The sequence below is a fragment of the Chrysemys picta genome, chromosome 11 (assembly GCF_011386835.1).
Source record: "Chrysemys picta bellii isolate R12L10 chromosome 11, ASM1138683v2, whole genome shotgun sequence".
NCBI classification, from domain to species: domain Eukaryota; kingdom Metazoa; phylum Chordata; order Testudines; family Emydidae; genus Chrysemys; species Chrysemys picta.
Window position 1 is genome coordinate 57,705,398 of NC_088801.1, and position 21,167 is coordinate 57,726,564.

General features: G+C 41.5%; 2 protein-coding genes across 17 annotated transcripts in view; one reads left to right on the forward strand and one right to left on the reverse strand.

Moving 5' to 3' along the window:
* Positions 1-21,167, forward strand: part of SPATS2L (spermatogenesis associated serine rich 2 like) — a 166,035-nt gene that overhangs the window by 93,777 nt on the left and 51,091 nt on the right. For 15 of the 16 annotated variants that reach the window (XM_065560913.1, XM_065560910.1, XM_065560912.1 and 12 more), the window contains one exon: positions 15,555-15,616. In XM_065560913.1, coding sequence (XP_065416985.1) covers positions 15,555-15,616 — 62 coding nt within the window. Of the gene's footprint in view, positions 1-6,311; positions 6,394-15,554; positions 15,617-21,167 lie in introns of all 16 variants that reach the window. The other variant, XM_042851700.2, reaches the window with a different exon arrangement.
* LOC135974151 (serine/arginine repetitive matrix protein 2-like) overlaps positions 1-21,167 on the reverse strand; it is a 994,828-nt gene that overhangs the window by 59,219 nt on the left and 914,442 nt on the right. The window lies entirely within an intron of this gene.

Sequence of the window (21,167 nt, forward strand, 5' to 3'; positions counted from 1 at the left end):
TAGTATGGCTCAAATTCTTCCCCAATGGACTTCAGACGCTCAACATGTATCTCAGCTAGTGCAGTGTATCCACTGGCCCATTGAGAAAGTAATATTGAAAAAATTATTAAAGAAAGAGTATAGCTCTCCAAAGAGACTGAAATGCGCATGTGTAACAAGACTAGATAAGAGGGTTTGCAAACAGCCCATTGTAGCAATAAGGATACACTGCAGTCAAAGGTGTAATTGCAGTTCAGGTAGACATACCCTTGCTAGCTTTAATCTAGTTAGCACAGCTAAAAATAGCAGGGAATTCGCAGTGGCCCCGGCTTCAATGTGGGCTGTATTAGCCCCTGATTATGTACTCGTGTTGCTAACCTGCCCTGGATCTCTCACGATAGCTGTGCTAGATAGATTAAAGCTATTGCAGGTATGCCTATCCCTGCTACTATCACACCTTCCATCGCACTTGAGACATACCTAGTAACTGGATAGGGGACAGGGTGTGGTCATGGAACCTGAGCTACCTCCATGTATTGTAAATTTGAACCCTACCCTTGACAGAAATCTGCGTGTGAGCTCCAGGTCTGTTGGTACTATCCTCTAGCAAGGACGTAGATATGTATTTTTTTTTAACTTTTGGGAAATGTGCCCTCTTAATTTGTACAGCTAATTTATTAGGGGCCCGAACTGTTTTCTGAAAGGTAATAAAGCTCTGCGCAGATATGTGAGCAGGGTGGATTTGATTTAATCAAACTGATTTAAATCACTAGTCAGGAAGACTTTATTTAATCATGGATTTCTACATAAAAGTGCATTCTTGTTGGTTATTATAACCTTAATACATATTTTTCACAACTCAGAGATAGATGTAGGTTTCATGTTTAGAAGGTACACACTATACATTTCTAAAGTGATTTATTTTGAAAACTTTTCAGATTAGTTTTACAGCTATATCAGAAAATGAATAATTGTTTGGTTATTTCATTTACCAAAGGTAATTGAAGCAGATATTTATGAATTCATTGGGAGGTGAACTATCTCCAATTCAACAGGTTAATCATTAATATTTGGAGGATTTTCTTGTCATGCTGTATTAGAGGAGAACATCACCAGACAGACATTTAAATTATTTTATTTACCTAAAACAACAATGTTATGTATTCCGGATTGTCTTCTTCAAAAGCAAACATGTAATATTTTAACAAAACAAGCATATGAATTTTTGAATTTAGTTAAACATTCAAGTTTTTTGAAATCAGGTTTGTTTTTGTTAAAATTGTTTTTAACTAAAATAGTTAAATAAAATTTAAAACAAATATTAAATTGACTATGTCAGCCAGGTCAACATGAGAAACTTAAAATATTGGCTTCTGCAGCTAACTCAGTCATCTTCACCTTCATTTTCCTGTTTGTTCATAATCTGGAAAAGAAAAACAATCTTTCCTGCTTTTTCAGGTCCCAAATGATTTCTCAATTTGCAATGAATTAGTCCAAAGGAAGAAAATATTCTTTCTGCACCGGCAGAAGAAGCTACTGCTATTAAACGTGAGATTATGACTTCAACAGTCTCTGAATCCAAGTGCTTAAGTGATTTCCATCAGTACACTGGTGTGACTTTCTTTAAAACATCATCAGCAAACATATATTTCTTGAATGGTTCACCCTTAGCTCTGAAGTTTATTATAGTTGGCATTATGGAGGGATGATTGCTGGATGTCCATGTCATAGCCAATTCCTCGTCTTCAGCAGTTAAGGTTTGACTCTGGTACCGAGGATTGAGAATATTTGCAAGAAAATGAGCTGGAGATAGTGCTTGTCCTATTCATTTTTTAATGGTTTAATTTAACTCTGTCATTGCCTATTTCTCTTTTTAAGATCTCACTCAGTTTCTTCCAAATTTCAACAGTGTCAGCAATAAAACAGCTATTTCCCTGAATTTTGTTCAAGGCTACAGAAATAGGCTTCAGGGTATTCAGCATGTGTTCAACATTTTTCCTAAGTCCAATGTGGAGAACTTTGGCTGTGACAGTATTTTTTCATGATTTTGTTCACAAACTGTCAGATTAGGCCAGTTCTTGATATAGTGCTCAAAACAGTCCACTACTGAGTTCCATCGCATGTTTTGTGGGAGAGTTAGCTTGGTTCCTCCCACTTTTTTCAGAGCAGCTGCTGCAAAGTGGTTGTTACGGAAGTATTTTGCAATTTCAACAACATTAGTCTTTATTTCGGGAACACTGAAGTCTTCGGCTAGGAGGTACATCAAATGAGCACTACAACCGTATGTTGTTAGTTTGGGACTCTCTTCATTCTCTTCTAAATAATTTCTTCTCATCTTGGATACATTTGCAGCATTGTCTGTGACCAAGCTACGTACTAAACATTTGAATTTTTTTTCGCAGTTTGTTATAGCTTTTACTGCTACTGCTGTGTGTGCATTTCCTGATGTATCAATTGTTTCTGTAAGGAAGTCATTCCCTTCTTCTTTTGTCACACAAGCACATATAACAGGATCATTGTGGACATTGATCCACCCATCAAGACTCAGGTTAACAATTTCACCCTCTAGACCTTTTGCACACTGCTTAATTTCTCTTTCATACTCTTTATCCAGCAATTTGCCTGCGACATCTGCTCTATTGGGTGGACAGTATCCTGGTCTTAATGACTGAACCATGTTAATGAAGCGTGGGTTCTCAATCATACGGAAAGGAGAGTTTGTTGCATAAACAAACCGGGCAATTTTTTCATCAATCACCTCTTTTTGTAATCTGCTGGTTCTCATCACAAACTTATCTATGGTTGTTTCTGGACGATGGAGTTTTTTTTTTCTTTTTGCTACAGGTGATATACTGTGGCTATGTGACATACATGATGTGACTGAAACACTATCATTGGCAGATAACTCTGAAACTATAGAAAATGATGGTGATCTTGAAGGTGGATAGTCTTCAGAATCCTGTATGTTGAGGATGGATTCTCCTAAACAAAATAAGTCAATGCAGTTATTTAATTATTATTACCATACTTCTCATTTAGTATTACTCATTGCATTCACTGACACTCAGTACTACTTTAAAGGTGAAATTGTAAAGGAAGATCTGCCTATTTCAGCTATTTATTTTTTATCACAACTACATCTAAAATGATAGTACCATCGAGTAACAACTATATTTTTTGCTCAAACATGAGAATTCAAGAATAGTCCAGAAAGAAGACAGGAAGTCCTTAAGAAGTATGAAATAAAAAAGTTTACCAACCTGAAGATCCTGCGTGTTCAGACATGTTCCTTTCATCATCTTCAAGGCAGCTTCCTCCTTAGAAGGAACATTTCTCTGCCCCCAACAATCTTCTATTCATTGAACTTTTTGAAACTTTGCACTTTTAGAGAGAGGTAAGGGATTGACTCTGTGTACACAAATTTGCAGAGGGACAATAGGGTTGAGGTCTGTTATTTCTCACCTCTAGATATTATTTATTTATTTTAAAACATTTTTGCTGTTAACACAAATCCACAGTTTGAGAACTGCAAAACTAAGCATCTCTGGTGGTATCTTCTAGACTGAGCACTGAGTCCCATTGGGTAGATAGAAAGATTAACCTAAAGAATCTATACAGTAGCCCCTGGAACACTATAATATTGGATCCCTAATCCATGAACTATTGGAACTCATTCACAAAACTTTTCTTAAACATTACATGAATATATTGTCTCATACTATAGAATTAGAATTTATAATCCCTATTCCATGATGAGATATCTTTGAGCTCTAATGTATCTTAATTAATACTATCTTTAGATAGTTTTTTTCGTCAAAAAGCATTTTATCAAAAAATCTGATTTAAATAAATCCATTTTATTTTATTTTATTTTTTAAAATCACTGATTTTTATCCACCCTGTATGTGAGAATGATTGCTGGGCATGTTTCTGCTTTTCCACCTGGGGGATGATTAGAGCAAAGTGCCAGCACTGATTGATTGATTAACCAGAGGGGAGATGAACAACAGGATGTTATTGTCATGTTTCCTGAACATGGAACTGCGTGTGCTTAAGGTCAAGGGACTCCTGAGACGCAGCCCCCTAACATGAGGTGTTTGTAAAATTTTTAGATTCTTATCACTTTTTTCTGCATAGCGAGCGATTATGGGCGGTCAGAGCAGTGAGGGGGAATGTGGGTGTGTGTGGGAGCAGTGCTGGGGATTTGGGGGCTGTCAGAGTGCGGGGCAGGGGGATTGGGGAAGAGGAGTGGGGGAATGGTGGAGAATCATTTGAGGCTGTGTTGAAGGGAGGGGGGATTAGAGGGATAAATGGGGTGGGTGATGGGGAGAGGGGTAGTGGAGCTCGGGGAGGGGAGAAGGGTGGGGATTAGGCAGAGTGGGAGGGGGGGAGAAGGGTGGGAAACTGGGAGGGAGGACATAGGGGTGTGATTGGCATGGGGAAGTGAGGGGTATTAGGGGAGGGGGACCTCTCAGTCTCACATTTTCCCCTGCCAGGATCTGGGGCAGGGGCAAGTCTAAGCCCCTCTCATCCTGCCCTTTGTGTGTGTGCAATCTCCCACCTTTGCAGCTGTGACCTGGGCCATAACTGACCATGATTAGGAGAATGGGGCCCTACCAGATATCTGTTGTACTGGTGTAAGACCAAAAATAGTATTGCAGTTTCACATCTGGGCATTCAAGCACAACCCCAGCATACCTGACATTCAACGGGGATCAGCATCAGGGTTCTGTTTTGGTCCATCTCTCATGTGGTAGGATAGTACATTTAGGATGTGTAAATTACAGTCACATACGGGTCAGCAATTAGACCTGGACATGAAGGGATAATTTTGTTTGAGTTATTTAAACAAAATAGAGGTGGGGAACTGAGGAGTGATCCCCTGTATCATTTTGAAATAGGTGCATTTGACTGCATTTTATAAGATTTTTGAAAATTTCTAAACAAAGATTTTATACAAGAAAATGTACCAAAGGCCCACGTTCGTATTTATCTGGAATTCTGTACCAGTTTGGCAGATACCTCTCAAAGATAATGTCTATGGAAATTATGCATGTGAATTGAAGGCCTTATGTCTCCAACTCTGCTGCCTTTTGTCATTACCTAAAACATGTGGTAGACTACAGAGAAGACAGTCTAATACAATACACCTGGGATAGATAGCAAACTCATTTCAAAAGGGAATCTGATTTTGTAGAGGAAGTCGGCTTGCAGAAGAAGAGAGCACAGTTCAGGCCACTGCAATCTCATTAGATGCCTGGTACACTGTGTCTCGTATTTTGAAGCTGTCTCTGAAACTGTGATTACTTTGGTTTCCTGTACATTGTGTGCCAGGCTTTCCTAGCAGCGGGATTTTGACTGAGTAACTTGGAAAAGATTAAATGAGCCTTAGTGAAAATATGCTTCAGTCCTTCATTGATATACTACATGAGCACATTCTGAATAATAAAAGTGCAAAGACTGCCAGTGAATGGCGAAAGTCTGCACAAGCAACTGTTCTGACTTTCAGAGGTTGTACAGTCACATTTGGTAGGACTGAAGAATGGATTTATTGCACTGCTGCTGATAAACTTGTTACCTCCTGCCAGTTGTCTTTGTAAGAGATACTGCAGTAATAGATGATCAGACTTTTAAAAGGGAAAAGTAGGACAGCAGTCTGATATTGTTATTGAAGGACCAGGGAGGGGGATGGCAGCGAGGGAGTTATCCTGGGTGGCATCCAGGAATGGGAGGTGCTTTGTTACAGGACGTGCAAAAGAAATTTGCTGGAAGAAAGGGGGGTTAGGCTAACACACAGTGCAGCAGATGTCTGAGGGCTTGTCTAGATGCGGGCACTCAGGAGAGGCAAGTCAAATCAAATAATGTTTGAAATCAATGCACATAAATTCATAGATTCCAAGGCCAGAAGGGACCACTGTGACCAGTTAGTCTGATCGCCTGTATAACACGGGCCATAGAACTTCCCCAAAATAATTCCTAGAGCACATAATCTTGATTTACAAATTGTCAGTGATGGAGATTCCACCACAACCTTTGGTAAATTGTTCCATTGGTTAATTACTCTCACCATTAAAAATGTATGCCTTATTTCCTGTTTGACTTTGTCTAGCTTCAGCTTCCAGCCATTGAATCATGTTATACCTTTCCCTGTTAGACTGAAGAGCCCATTAGTAAATATTTGTTCCCCATGTAGATACTTATAGACTGTAATCAGGTTGTCCCTTAACCTCTTTGTTAAGCTGAATAGCTTGATCTCTTTGAGTCTATCACTGTAAGGCAAGTTTTCTAATCTTTTAATCATTCTCATGGCTCTTATCTGAACTCTCTCCAAGTTATCAACATGCTGCTTGAATTCGGGACACCAGAACTGGACGCAGTATTCCAGCAGTGGTCGCACCAGTGCCAAATAGAGAGGTAAAATAACCTCTCTGCTACTACTCAAGATTCCCCTGTATATGCATCCCAGGATCGCATTGGCTGCTTTGGCCACTGTCAAATTCAAGCATGTTAAATACCCATCTGGATGCTTTCATTCAGGAGTAAAGTGGCCTTAGTTCACTGTAATTTAGAATTAAGTTACAGCTAACAAATGCTGCTTTACTCCTAAATGAGAGCGAGCATCCAGAAGGCGGTTTGTGACAAACTGTTGCAGATACTCAGAGCTGTGAGACACTGTGTTACCTCTCTCTGCCTCAGTGGGAGCTTTGCTGCTGCTAAGATGTGTGAAAACTTCCTGACACACCAGCTTGTCTGCCTTGCCAGCAAACTCCTCCGCGCTCTCCCAGCCAAACCTTGCCTAGCAGGTAACGATCAGTGAACTCCAGCCCACGAGTTCCTCAGAGATGTCTCTCTGCAATGCACAGCCCCTATCACCATACATTCACAAAAGCTAGTATGTTTGCTCTCCTTTAAAGAGACAGAAACAGCCGTTTCTGGAGTTAATCAGTTCAATCAAAGCACTGGGTTGGTTTAGATAAGAAGTAAAACAAGTTTATTTAACCAAAGAGAGAGATTTTATGTGAGTTCAAGTGTAAAGGATAAAGATAGGTAGATAGAGATAAAGGATTCCAAATAAACAAAAGTAAAATATGCTTTATAATGGCTAAGACTTAACAAGCTACAGTCTTTGTTCCAGGTAGGTTCCTCACCAATCTTTCTTTTCCAGCAATGGCTGTCTAGCTCTTAGCCAGGATCCCCACAGAGACCAAGACTCTGACTATCCTTGTCTCCTCAGGCGAAGGATAACTTAGGAGCTTGATCCCCTTCTCTTTATAGTGCAGTAAACCTTTGAAATGTATTCTTCTGAAATGCATCCCAGATAAAGTTCCTTTTTCCTTGTGGGTATTGACATTATTCTGTATGGTGTAGATTCCATGCTGTCTTCTCCCAGGCTGGTGATTTTTACGATGCAAATGATCTCTTCCTGTAACTTCCGATACAAATGAATAGTCCATTGAATATAGCCACACCTGGTTTGAGATGTTGGCCTCTTTCCTTTGTTTGGAGAAACCTTGTTCATCAATTCTCCCAGCATGCCTGGTTTAAACACATTTTAACTATAATTTCATCATATCTGCATGATCCTTTGTGGGTTGACCATATGTGACAGGACGTACCTACTCTGCACCCAGCCCCAAGAGGGTTAACTCTGCTTTGCAGGCTGAGGAAGCCCCACCCCTCCGCCCCTGCTGGGCATTCTCAGCCTGGGGGCAGCATATAAAAGGTAGCAGCCCAGCTCAGTCTGGGCAGGCTGCTGGAGGGGAAGGATGCAGGCTGTGAGCTCTCTCCAGGGAGTTGCTACAGGCCCTGACTGCGGGACCACAGCTCACAGAGTGCCAGACAGACTCCAGGCTGCCCAATGAGCCCCGAGAAGGGGCTGCACCGGCGGGAGCCGGACCATTTGAGGGCCCCAGAGACTCAGAGGAACCAGGGATCTTTCACAAGGGGAAAGGGTCAGAAGCAGCCCAGGGGACTTAAACTTTTTGATGGTCAGTAAACCGGGGAACCAATCAGTGTGTTTTGGAAGGATCCCTGCTGACTCGTGGTGAGCACCCCCACCACCAATACGGCCCTGGGCTGGGATTCAGAGGAGCAGGGAGGGCCTGAGTCCCCCTGAGTGGTGCCCCACTCTCCCAATGGGCCAACAGGCCATGCAATCCCACAGAGGTGGGCTACTATGCTGACTCTGGCCATTGGGCCACACTGCCCTGGGTAGAAGGGCCGTTTACTGACTCTGGCCCATGGCCCACACAGCCCCATATAGAAGGGCCGGTGACTGACTCTGACCCTTGGGCCATATTGCTCCAAGTGGAAGGGCTGTGTACTTACTGGCCATTGGGCCACGCTGCGCTGAGCGGAAGGGCCGTCTTATTGACACCAGCCACTAGGCCAAACTACCACGGCCATACTAAAGGTCATTAATATAAGAGCTAACTGGTTGCGGTACAGCCTTTTCCCTTCTTTTGGACCACATGTGATCCAACACCTGGTGGCAGAGTGTACCTACCCCACAACACCATACATACATCACACAAGAATATTACTGATCAGTGAGTTATTTGTTTTCCAGTGACCTATTACATGATGCCTTTTAGCTACAGATTACAACAATAGTGAGTGTGGATATATTGAGCTGATCAGGCCAGCTGAAACTCATGTTAGATACCAGGGAGTCCCTTGCTTTCTGGCATAGGGATGCTTTTAGGGTCACAGGGTTTAATACATTTTAATTTCTGTGCATTTATTTCACACCTTTAATTGATTCACCTTAACTCTTCTGAGTGCCCCAGGGTAGAAATACCTTGAGAGAAGGAGTGGATTAGTGGTGGGGACATGCAAGGGTTTGACAATTGGAGAAGGGAGTTAAACTAGGAACTCTTGTCATTCAGGAGATAAAGGGGGAACTGCGTGCTCGAAAAGAGGCCTGTTTGGGGACATGTGTCGCTGGGCAGAAGAGGACATGTGTTTGCAGCTGGGAGGTCAGTTTGAGGGAGCTTGTTTTAGAATCACAAAACTAGAAATGGGAAAACCTGCAGTATTAGATCGTTGTGTCCACTGTATTTTCAGCTGCATAGTCTAGTTTTAAATGACCCAAACAGTGGGGCATCCGCCACATCCCTTTGAAAGATATCCATACTCTAATCGCGCCCATTGTCAGGATATTTTTTTAGCTGAGAGAATTATAATTCTCCTCTTGAAGCCGGAGAGAAGCCGTGGCCCCGCGCCTGCCCGGGACAGAGAACAACAGGGCTGCCGGCACCGGTGCTCACTGTCCCCGGCAGGCGCGGGGCCGCAGCTTCTCTCCCCTGCTGGGCACTAGGCGGCGCACATCAATGCACTGCCTTGGGGACCACTGATGGGCTTGAAACCCTGCTATACCGCAACCCCGCATTTAGCGCGATGTAATTTTTTGGACCCCAAACATCGCGGTATAGCGGGGTTTCACTGTACTTTTTTACTGCAGAAAAATCTTTACTAAAGGTCTTGCTGCAACTGTGTTTCTTTTGTGCTATCAGTGGTAATTAAAGCAACACCCTCAACTAGTTTTAGCCCTCAAATTTAGGGCCAGTTCTGCTGCCCTTACTCTACAAGAAGCAGCACTGGGATCAATGAGATCACTTGTATAGTATGGTGCTTCTCGATAATAGGGTATTGGAATTTAGACCTGATCCTGCAGCCCATATGCAGACAAAATCTCCTTTCCATTCAGTGGAAACTTTCCTATCAAGAGGACTATACGAGGACTCCCTCCCCCCCCCCCTTTTTTTTTCCCCACACAAAGGGTTTACAGAATCTTATGGGCCTAATTCTGAGCCTTCAAGCAAAGCCAAAGTACAAAAGTTTTGCCTATAGGAACTATGAGAGAGTTGGGGTAAATGGAATCTTCTCTCTAGCCTGCACATATCTGGGCCACATGCATAGGTAGCAGGCCACACATCTATAGCTGAAAGCGATGAGCAGCAGCAAACATGGTACAATACTCCTCACATATGCAAGTTTGTGGCCAAGTAGATCGCTGTTCCGTTGTCTTGTCCAGATGTCTGGCACACTATATTTCCTCCTTCTGTGGTGAGCTGTGGAATTTGCAGCAAAGAGATCCATGGAGGTGAAATCTTCCAAAATGTTCACTTTCATCATCTTGAGTCAGATGCCCCCAGCAGAAGGTTGATTTTCTTTTTTGGTGGTTTGGGTTCTGTAGTTTCCGCATGAGAGTGTTGCTCTTTTAAGACTTCTGAAAGCATGCTCCACACCTCGTCCCTCTCAGATTTTGGATGGCACTTCAGATTCTTAAACCTTGGGTCAAGTGCTGTAGCTATCTCTAGAAATCTCACATTGGTACCTTCTTTGCATTTTGTCAAATATGCAGTGAAAGTGTTCTTAAAACGAACAACATGTGCTGAGTTGAGTCATCCGAGATTACTATAACATGAAATGTATGGCAGAATGCGGGTAAAACAGAGCCAGAAACATACAATTCTTCCCCAAGGAGGTCAGTCATAAATTTAAATAACACATTATTTTTTTAACAAGCATCATCAGAATGGAAGCATGTCCTCTGGAATGGTGGCCGAAGCATGAAGGGACATATGAACGTTTAGCATATCTGTCATGTAGATACCTTGCAGTGCTGGCTACAAAAGTCCTATGCGAACACCTGTTCTAACTTTATGGTGACATTGTAAAGAAGAAACGGGCAACATTATCTCCCGTAACTGTAACCAGACTTGTTTGTTTTAGTGATTGGCTGAACAAGTAGGACTGAGTGAACTTGTAGGCTCTAAAGTTTTAAATGTTTTGTTTTTGAGTGCAGTTATGTAACCAAAAAAAATCTACATTTGTAATTTGCACTTTCACGATAAAGAGATTGCACTATGATACTTGCATGAGGTGAATTGAAAATACTGTTTCTTTTGTTTATCTTTTTTACAGTGCAAATATTTGTAATAAAAAATAATATAAAGCGAGCACTGTACACTTTGTATTCTCTAATTGAAATCAATATATTTGAAAATGTAGAAAAACATCCAAAGATATTTAATAAATTTGAATTGGTATTCTATTGTTTAACAGTGCAATTAAAACTGCGATTAATCACAATTAATTTTTTTATTTGCAATTTTTTAATTACAATTCATTTTTTTGAGTTAATTGCATGAGTTAACTGCGATTAATCGACAGGCCTAAAAAGAACTAATATGATCTGTTTGCTTGGCAACAGGTTGCAGTTTTAATGGTCATAGTAGGGTTGCCAACCCCCCAGGACTGTCCTGGAGTGTCCAGGAATTTAAAGATTGTCATGTGATGAAACCTCCAGGAATACATCCAACCAAAATTGGCAACCCTAGGTCATAGTCATAATGGTATGGTACTAGCAACAGTTTAGTAAGATGCATTTTGAAAAGATTTAGTTTATGCTTAATTCTGAAGATTTAAGATGACAAAAGAATTTGTTTCCCTTCATTGATTTTTTTTTCATGGATTCATAGTTTTTTAGCCCAGAAGGGACTATCTGACCTCCTGAACAGCACAATAAAAACACCTGGTTTTAATCCACATGGTGTGTGATCTCTGCAGTATATGTTGGTACAATTTCCTCAAACAGTATTTTTTTAAAAGACTATATCAGCTTTAGCATGTTTATGTTTAAACCAAGATACAAGAGAAGTTTTCTGTGCAGTAAACTTATAAATAATTATCAAACTTGGTAGACAAAGTAGAGAACAGTGAATGGCTCATTATCATCAAACGCGCACACACTCTACTGAGGGCTGTTGCGCCAGCCAGAGTGGCTCCTTAGGTATTGATTATTTGTATGATATTCCATAAAAATGTAAGTGAAATCAAAACCACTGTGCTCTTGGTTACTGGTAAGCAAATGATTTAGAGTTTAAAAAAAGAAATTTTGAAAAGCAACAAGACAGGATATTTTTATTGGCTGTAAAATAATTTTGGACATGGGTTGTCCAAAGCATGCTTTGATTGGCTGCTTGGGAAGTCTTAGTGATATCATATGTCTTTAAATTCCCCACAACTGAAGAGGAAAGGTTTTTGTGTATTTCATCCAACATGGCCACCTGATACAGAAAATAGCTCATGGCGAAAATGAAAGAAAACATGGTAGAAGTGCAATAAAATTATTTCCCAGCATTTTACTGTAATTGTTTTAATTTGTTCATTATTCAAAGTGGAGTTGCCCAAAGCCTGTTTAGATGTGTCTTCTTCCTGCTCCAGTTGTTCCCAAGCCCTTCAGACCTCTTCATACACCGGTAGACTTTAGGATGCTCTGGCAGACAGGCCATTCTGAACCCTCCATCATCACTTTAAAACAACTGACTCTTGATCTGAGCTGTCTTCAATAGGCAATGGAGTGTTCAAAATGGCCCAGTAGCCGGAGAACAAGTCTTAAGAACAGCAGCTGGGCTAAGGCTCTGTGTTTGGGGAGGATTGTGGAAAGGGAATTTCTAATGCAAAATAAGTTGCAGTGGAGGGAGAGAGTGGATTTTGTTATGTCATGCATTATTGAAACTGTAGAATGTGTGGCCGCCCCTCCGTCAGTCTCTGAGGGAGGCCACGCCTCCTCGCTGTCACATACCAGTAAAGGTGAGCTCAGAGTGGGGAGTTAGCTACACCTAGTACTCCGGCTGGGCAGAACAGTACGGTAGTCTGAGTCCCGGGCCCTTGGGCAGGGCAAGGAAGCAAACAGTTAGTAGGCTCAGACCTGCAATCAGGACAGAGCGATTAAGTAGTCCTTGAGCCCCAGGCCCTCAGCCAGAGCGGAGTAGCAAAGCAATGAGTAGGCTGTGGCCGGCAATCAGGGCAGGGCAGGTCTATGAACCCCAGGTCCCAGTCAGGGCAGGGCAGCAAAGCAATGAGTAGACTCTGGCTTGCAATCAGGGCAGAGCAGCTAAGCAATCTATGAGCCCCAGGTAAGGGTGAGCACCAAGAGAGTCAAGGCTCAGGTAAGGGTGAGCACCAAGCACAGTCGATTGGGTTCAGGTAAGGGTGCCCGAGGAGCACAGGCCTTCTGGCCTAAGGAGGGGGAGTACTGCCACCCCAGGAGTGGGGTAGCAGCGGGGACACAGGCCTGCCCAACTCTACTGTGTCCCATCCCAGGGTCCGCCCCCTTGTGTCAGCCCAGCCCCCTTGTGTTGCCTGGTTTCCCTGGGCTGCTTCCTACTCTCCCTCTTGGGTGTACTTGCATCTGTCATCTCAGGGAGTTCTGGCTAGTCCGTAGGCGTCAGCCCCAGCAGCTCCTCGGTGTCTCGCTCAGCCGGCAGCCCAGGGAGATCTGGTCAGTCCTCAGGCGGCAGCCCTGGCAACTCCTCAGTGTCTTGGTCGGCCAGCAGTTTTGGGAGCTCTGGCCAGTACTCAGGAGGCAACCCCGGCAACTCCTCAGTGTCTTGGTCGGCAAGCAGTCTCGGGAGCTCTGGCCAGTACTCAGGAGGCAACCCCAGCAGCTCCTCTGCAGGCTCCAGCAGCAGGCAGGATACGTCCGTGTCCTGTGGTGGCTCCAGCCCAACTGAGCTGTAGGGCTCGCCTTTTGTACTTACCCGTCCTGTCCCACCCTTCCGCTTCCAGCAGGGCAGATGCGGCTCTCCTGATTTGGCCTACCAGAGGGCATGTTGTGGTCCCTCCCTGTCACTCTCTGAGGGAGGCCACCCCTCCTCTCTACAAAACAGTCTTCCCAAAAGGAGTTGTAGGGACAAACAAGTTAATTAGTAGTTTTAAGAGAGAGCTAGACAAACTTCTGAGTGGAATTGTATGAGGGGGTTGCTTGTGCTGCTAGATGGCAGGGGCAAGTAGGAGCCAATTAGCTTGCATACTCATTTTGAGCCATGTTATTATAATTAGGATTGGAAAGCGTTAACTCTTTTTGCCCTGGCACTCTGGGACTGTTTCCAGACAATTTCTAACACTAATCCCTAATCTCTAACCCAGCATTCCCTCTTTGTTAGACAAACAACTCAAGAGTTAATTCACTTTTCTTCCTATTACCTTCCTTCTTTCAGCATATATACCACCCAAATCCATGCTGTCTTTGAAAACATGTTTCCATAAATCTCATCCTTTTAATTAGGAAACAAATGCACACAAAACCCCACAACAAAAATAAATGCTTTCAGCCGGCATTACAGTGGAGGCACTTAGTTTCTGGAGTTCACACTCTAGTGAAATGTTGTGCTTCAGAGCAGGAGTTTAGATGATTGTTTGCATTTAACCATGGTGAGAGTGATTTAGTGAAATTATGGGAAATCTGAGGTGCCAAACAAAGGTCTGGAACGGAAAGAAAGGGAGAGTGGGGTGAAGGGAATGTTACTGCTTGAAAGACTGGAAAATGGAAACCGCTTCCTTCCCATTTGTTTTTTTATAAATGTATAATATAGTCTGGAATAGGGATTTTATGAGTGATCAAGCTTTTATTCCCTATGGCCAAGCCCTTGTTATAATTAAATTCTCCCCTACCCAAACATTTATGTTTATGTATATATGTATTTTGTAAGACTTGTTTTGAACTGTAAAGTCCAGTTTCGTTCCCTACTGAAATCAAAGGCAAATGACTTCAGTGGAAGCGGGATTAGACCGTTAGGGCTGCTCTATACTGAAAACTTAGATCAGCATAGCTGTGTCTCTCAGGGTAGTTAAACAGACCTAATTCCTGGGGTAGACTGTGCTAAGTGGATGGAAGATTTCTTCTGTCAGCCTAGCTACCGCCTCTCAGGGAGGTGAATTACCTACAGTGATGGGAGAACCCCTCCTGTCACTGTAGTGAGTGTCTACACTGAAGCTCTACAGCGGCCCTGCCTGTAACATTTGAAATGTAGACCTAGCCTTCAAACTCCCATTCCTCTTTCAGTCCTGTGTTGTGTGTGTGCAATTTTGGTCTGTTTTAATTTAGTGGATGTGTAAATGAAAGAGCACCACTGGCATCTGTAACCACACACATATTCCATTCCTAGGCTGAGATTTTCAAAGCAGACTTGGAGATTTAGCCACACAGCCCCCATTAATTTTAATGGGAGTTGTATGGCTAAACTCCTTCACTCGCTTTGAAGATCTCAGCCATGGAGTACTTTTCAGCTGTGTCTCCTAGCACTTCCAAGATGCATCAGCTTGTTAAGACTGGATTTTTCAGACTATGGAACCCTATTTTGGCAAAAACGAAGACCACTGCTGACCAACAAAATATAAGCAATTGAATATGCCCTAGATATACCCTGGGTTTAAAGCTTTGAAGATGCATGGCAACAATGAATTTGATGGAGATTGGGGATCATTCTTCCAGCTGCCTATATCGATACTGGCCATTCTTAGGATATTACACAGCAGGTGTAAGTCATCAAATGAGGTATAGAATATATAGCACATTTTTAAAGCTAATTTGGGTGATGTGCAGCAGGAGTTGTTGGTGAGAGTGTGTGTGATCGTTCAGGAAGCCTTAAGACCGACCCAGTTCCCCATCCTGCCCACGGGATGTCATTGAGACTGCTCACCTGCTTAAAGTTACGCTCATGCATAAGTCTTTGCAGTCTAAACCTGTAAATTAATCTTTTTCTTACTATTTCTCCTCTTCACAGAGATTATTCTCATCCGAATAGAGATGGCAGAAATCAGTTCTCCTGCAAATATCAAGGAAAAGGTAGGCTCAAATAATTCGTATAGTGCAATCTGTACAATCCTAAACTATATTTACATACGTATTGATCCCCTGATCTTGCACATACCTATTCAACATGCTTAACTTTACCATAAATTGACTTCATGCATAAAGTTAAGCACACACACAAGTGTTTGTAGGGTCAGGTCTGAATGTTGGCTGAAGAAAAATATCTTTATTTTTCGGTGAGAAAACAATATTTGTCATTTAGATTTCTGTTATTCCCCTACATGACATCACACACTCGGAAACTCCCTTACTGACGCATGAAGGGATACCATTCCCTTGAAAATCATGTTTCTGTTTTAAAGTGATGTTCCTACAATAGTTACAGCCTATGTCTAAAGTTACGTTGATTGAAAAGTTAGAATTTTTTTTTTCTATTTGTCGGTTTGTGCATTTGACAGTGCGTGTGTATAAGTCAATTTCACTGTTTCTCCTGCTTAGTGGTAGATCCTCACTAGCCCTGCACCCCTTTGTAAGGGACCAAGGCCATAAGGCACATCATTACTCTCTTGCATGGGTCATCTGTACATGTGTTGCAGCACTGCAGGGGAAGCAGGCTCTGAGCTGCTACTCACATCCCCACTCCACCACAGATGGGGAGGAAGAGGCAGGGTTGGATAGAGTCCTGTCTCTGTTCCCCACAGTGTGTGATGGGTGGAAATGATATATGCTGTGCCTGGTATAAACTCAGCACAGGACACTTCCTACATGTAGCACAGAGAAGACTAGGAGACAGTCTGTGACCTCTTGCCACAGGTCAGGTCATAAAGTGAGGATCTAGCCCATTGTCAGTTTCTTTTTTCCTGACAAGGATTTAGCCAATACCAATAAGAAAGCAGGAAAAAATATAGAATTTGTTTTAAATGCTGTAACAGAAACTAGACTTTTTTTTGAAAGTCATCAGTTTGAAAAAGTTCAGATTGGCAGTGCCCCTTTAATATCAGAATATTTCTGTGGGATGCTATTTGGAAAAGTGAGGTGGAGCTTTAAATATGGGGACATGCAGAAAGGGCCAAATTGTGGCCTGATTTATACCCCGTGTGTAATTTCATTAAGACAAATCTGTCTCTCTGTGACACAGGTTCAAGTCAGGAGTAAGTGCATGTTAAAGTCAGTAGTGTCAATTTGTCAGGTAAATACTCCAGGCATATACAGGTGACTTCAGGTATACAAGTAAATAGAGGTGTCAGTGATAGCAGCATTAAGTCTCTTGCCTTCACAGGAGTTGCACAAGGTATAAAGAAGGGCAGAGCTTGGCTCAAACAGTAGTTTGAAAGAAGCTAGAATAAAGGGGACAATGCAACAATGAAAAATACGCACAAGCCCCATCATATCGTAAGACACAGCTATGGCCCATTGCATACCCTTCAGGGTGGTGAGAATGTGACATTACTCTCTTATCCTTGAGGTTGCCAAAGGAAAGAGAGAGAATATAAATTTGAGAGTTTGGATTCCTGGATGAGCATTTTTTTCCCAGCTGATGTAAAATGATTTGTTTAGCACAGGAAAAGTTTGTCCTAGGTTCAGTTCTGCAATTCAACAATTTGGTTGGACCAGCAATAGGAAAAAGTGATTTGACTCCAGAAATGCATGGAACCAAGGTACTGTAAATGCAGCTCTCCCACAAAGTGGTAGAGAGTTCAGGAGTAATATAAACTGTGTAACAGAGAGAAGAAATAGGAATCTGGGGCAAGTAATCATCTGTTTAGGTATATGGCCATTTTATCTCAGCATTCATAAATAGAGTAATCAGCATTTCATTCAAGTAATACACATCACTTGCAGGTAACTTAGACATTGCCTTTAGTTTCTACAGGCTTGATGAACAAGGACAACTGCTGATCCTAAAGTCTTTCTGAGTGAGCTTTTACAGATTATCAATGAAAGAGCCTGATGAATAGTCACATATTAACTCATGCCCACTATATGTCAGTGGAGCTGCTGAGTAAACAACATATGCAGTAATGGCTTAGATTTGGTATAGAAGAGAGAATGAGTTCCTGATGAGTGTTCTTCCCTTGTCCAGCAGTTTGTCTCCCCCTTTCTGTTTGCTTCTCTTCAAATTTGTTTCCTTTCCTTCATATTGAACCTCTTTGCTTTATAGCCCCCAATGGGGAATCATTTTCTGATGTGCACAGTTGGGTGCCTGTTTTTCAGAATTCATGTTTTTCTTAATTCATGTTTATTGATTGGTGGAACACTCATCATACTTGAAAATTTGCATGTCAATATGAATGTGTATTTCAACGAATGAGGGTCTTCCTTAGACCTTGATAGTCTGGAGTTCAAGCTACTCAGTGTTTAATGCCTTTTTCAATGGAAAATTATGTCGGTAAATCCCATCTCTTCGTGCTGGACAACTTACAGTAATTCCAAATACACAATTCAGTGACTTAACCCAAGTTATGATCATTTATCATGTGACTTAAATTTCAACTCGTTGGTTCCTGTTTTGCCTTAAATTAAGAATGAAGAAGTGCAGCATTGGAAGAAACAAAAGAACTCTCACTGACTCTAGAAATCTGCTACCCCAATAAGGCACTATATGTTGGGTGTATCAACAGTTTTTTTTTTTTTTTGTTGGTTGGTTGTTTTTTTCGAAATCATCGGTTATATATGTGTACAGATTTTTAAAGCAAGAAAATTATTGGATCAGTACATTACATTAAATAGTTACTTTTTTATATGTTTTTTCCGTTATCATTCAGTGTTACTAAATCCTCATGCCAAGGGGAAATGAGGTTAACAGCAGTTGCATCTTATTGCTTGTTTTCTACTACGGAAAATAAAATTTAATGACCCCGTACATGACCAATGGCCATGATACATCTCATTTTGCTGAAAATACACCAAGCGAATTAAGCTGTTTCTATCAGACAATTCTAAAGGCATATATAGGTTGTCATTCAATAAGATATTGGAAATCTGAGCAAAGAAAAAAACAAATTTGCCTGGCTGACTTGATTTTAATTTTATTCACAACTATATTTTTAAGAAATAAAACAGATCATCAGTTGTATGCACAGAGGATGTGGATATAAGAAACTATTATACACCTTTACTGTAATCTAATCACAAAACCCAAGGTCATACCCCTTTCCCACTTAGAAAACTAAAATTCATAAAGCAAGAAGCAGTCACAAACACCCACTGCAGCAGGATAAATGTGATGAATCTGATATTTATTTTTTGTTGGGTATTTTTGGGGTAACTGAAGAAAACTAAAACAATATTGATTTATTTAATCTCCTATCCTGGGCTTTGGACACCCCTTGCCATTAATTATGTTAAAAACGTTATAAAAATAGTTACAAAACCTAAACCGCAGTGCATTTCCCTCCCCATTCTTCCTTCAAACCCCATCTCTGGTAGATCATATTATGTATCCAGGCCCTGATCTTGTGAAAATTCACATAACATCAGAGAGACTATGTGCACACACAGACTTACTCTTGTGTGTAAGATTTTGCAGGCTTGTGGCTAAGTTCTCCATGCCTTACATTTCATTCCCCACAACCAAAATATAGTCCAAAACCCATGAGGTTTAGCAGTAGTGGGTTTAAAAATGGTTAATCCAAATGGTGTCCATCCCCCTGAAAAGTGCTGTCTCCATGACCAGTCACTAGTTTCTTCTAGGAAATGCCATCTTTATTGCCATTTTACAAGTTGTTTGGAGACTAAGACCAAAATTTTCAAAGCAGGGTACCGAAAGTTAGACTATTAAATACATATGGGCTCCTAAAGACAATAAGCATGGCCTGATTTTCAGAGTTCTGAGTGAATGTTACCATTGCTGAGATACACTGTGATATTTCTGTAAATAATTCATACTGTTTCAGCCAAAATAGTTTGTACATTTAGTCTGTTACACGTCTTATCGTATAACACTTTTTCCTGAGAGATTGCATAAGCTTTGGCCTGCAAAGCCAGGCGGCCTAATGAAAATTTCCATAACTAGTGAAGACTGCTGCAGTTGTGCTATTCCAAAGCTGTTCAGATTTAATTCATCACATTTGGGGCAAAGTGGGCCAAAATCAGCTCTGTCTCACTGCTTTAACTCCAGAATAATTCCTTAGTGGAGATACACTCACACTAAAGCAAAGTGCATTGCCAATGAACCCCTCTAGAAGAAACAGATGCTCGGTTTCTGGGGTGATGGAGCCCTCTGAGCAGGAAGGAATGAGAATAGGAGGTACAACTGAGCGTGTCGTGTATTCATATGGTACTACCACAGCATGGATCAGTGGAGGTGCTCAAGCTGGGTTTAATAGAGAGGAAGTTTGCAGAGGACTATTCTACGTGACAGGGACTCACTTTGTTCTTGGTCTGAAATAATCAGGATTATTTAACCTTCAGGGCATGCTGCAGGGCCCATCTTCTCTTTCTATCACTCCTGGTAGCTGAAGAGGTTAGGGCAAGATAGATGCAATTGTTCCTGAGGAATGGAGGTTTTGGTGAGGCAAAATCTCTCTTCTGGGGTTGTGTTAAGGGTAGAGTTTTGCTGATGTTTTTCTGGGGGTTTGGTCACAGTTTAGCTTTGATTGTTTTGTCATTTAAAATGTCAGAGGTATCCACAGTACCAAACAGGTGTCTCTGTGTGGTAAAGCACAACAAATAAATGTATTTAGATACATTTGCTGGTATTTAAAATGTAACAAGAATGTGAACAAAGGGCTGTGAGATGGAGGGGTGGAAGAGAACTCATCACAAGTGAAAGTGGTAAGAGAAGTGTTTAGGGTGAAACCCGCCTTTGAAAAGTTAGACAGTTTTCATTTTCATATTTCATTGTGGCTTTTTAAGACCTAACTTAGCATCTGTTTCATGTGCTTCTGTTGATTTCAGTGGGCTTCATCCAAAGTCATTGAAGTCAATGAAAAGACTTAGTTATGTTATTGGGTTTTGGATCAGGCTTTGTGTTCAATGATGCTGAAGAATCAGGCCTTTAAAAAGTGTATATATAGATTTCCGTTCTTAGAGTGACCCAGTTTTACTGAGAGAGTCCTTTTTTTCCCCACCTGAAATGTCCCAATGTTTCATTCCATTCATCCAAATATTTGGTTTTATTATAAATCCAAAATATTTGTTGAAGTCATATTGCTGTATGAAGCAGAATTTGCTCAGTATTTACCAAAAACAAACAATCCAATGTCACAAGCGTTCGGTGTGATGAACAGTTTTTTGAGTGAAGAAAAATGTCAAATGAGTATGGACGCTATCAAAGCTTTTCTTTTGTTCAGAGTGAATGTTAACAACACTTGCTCAGTGTCTTATTATAAAATCATTCATATACTTAAGCTACTGAAAAAAGTCCTCTACCCTGAGAAATGTGTACATGTTGCTTTAGGGTCTGATGCTAGCTGCAGCAGCACCAGCCCATTTCTTTTTAAATTGACTTTTGTAGGAGTAATCCATGACCTTAAAAAATGGTTGCTATAAAAGTGTTATCTTCTCCTGCACTATGGCTAAAATGCTTGGACTCTGGAATCCAGTAGAAGTCTGCGGGGGTCCCCACTAGATGATCCCATTG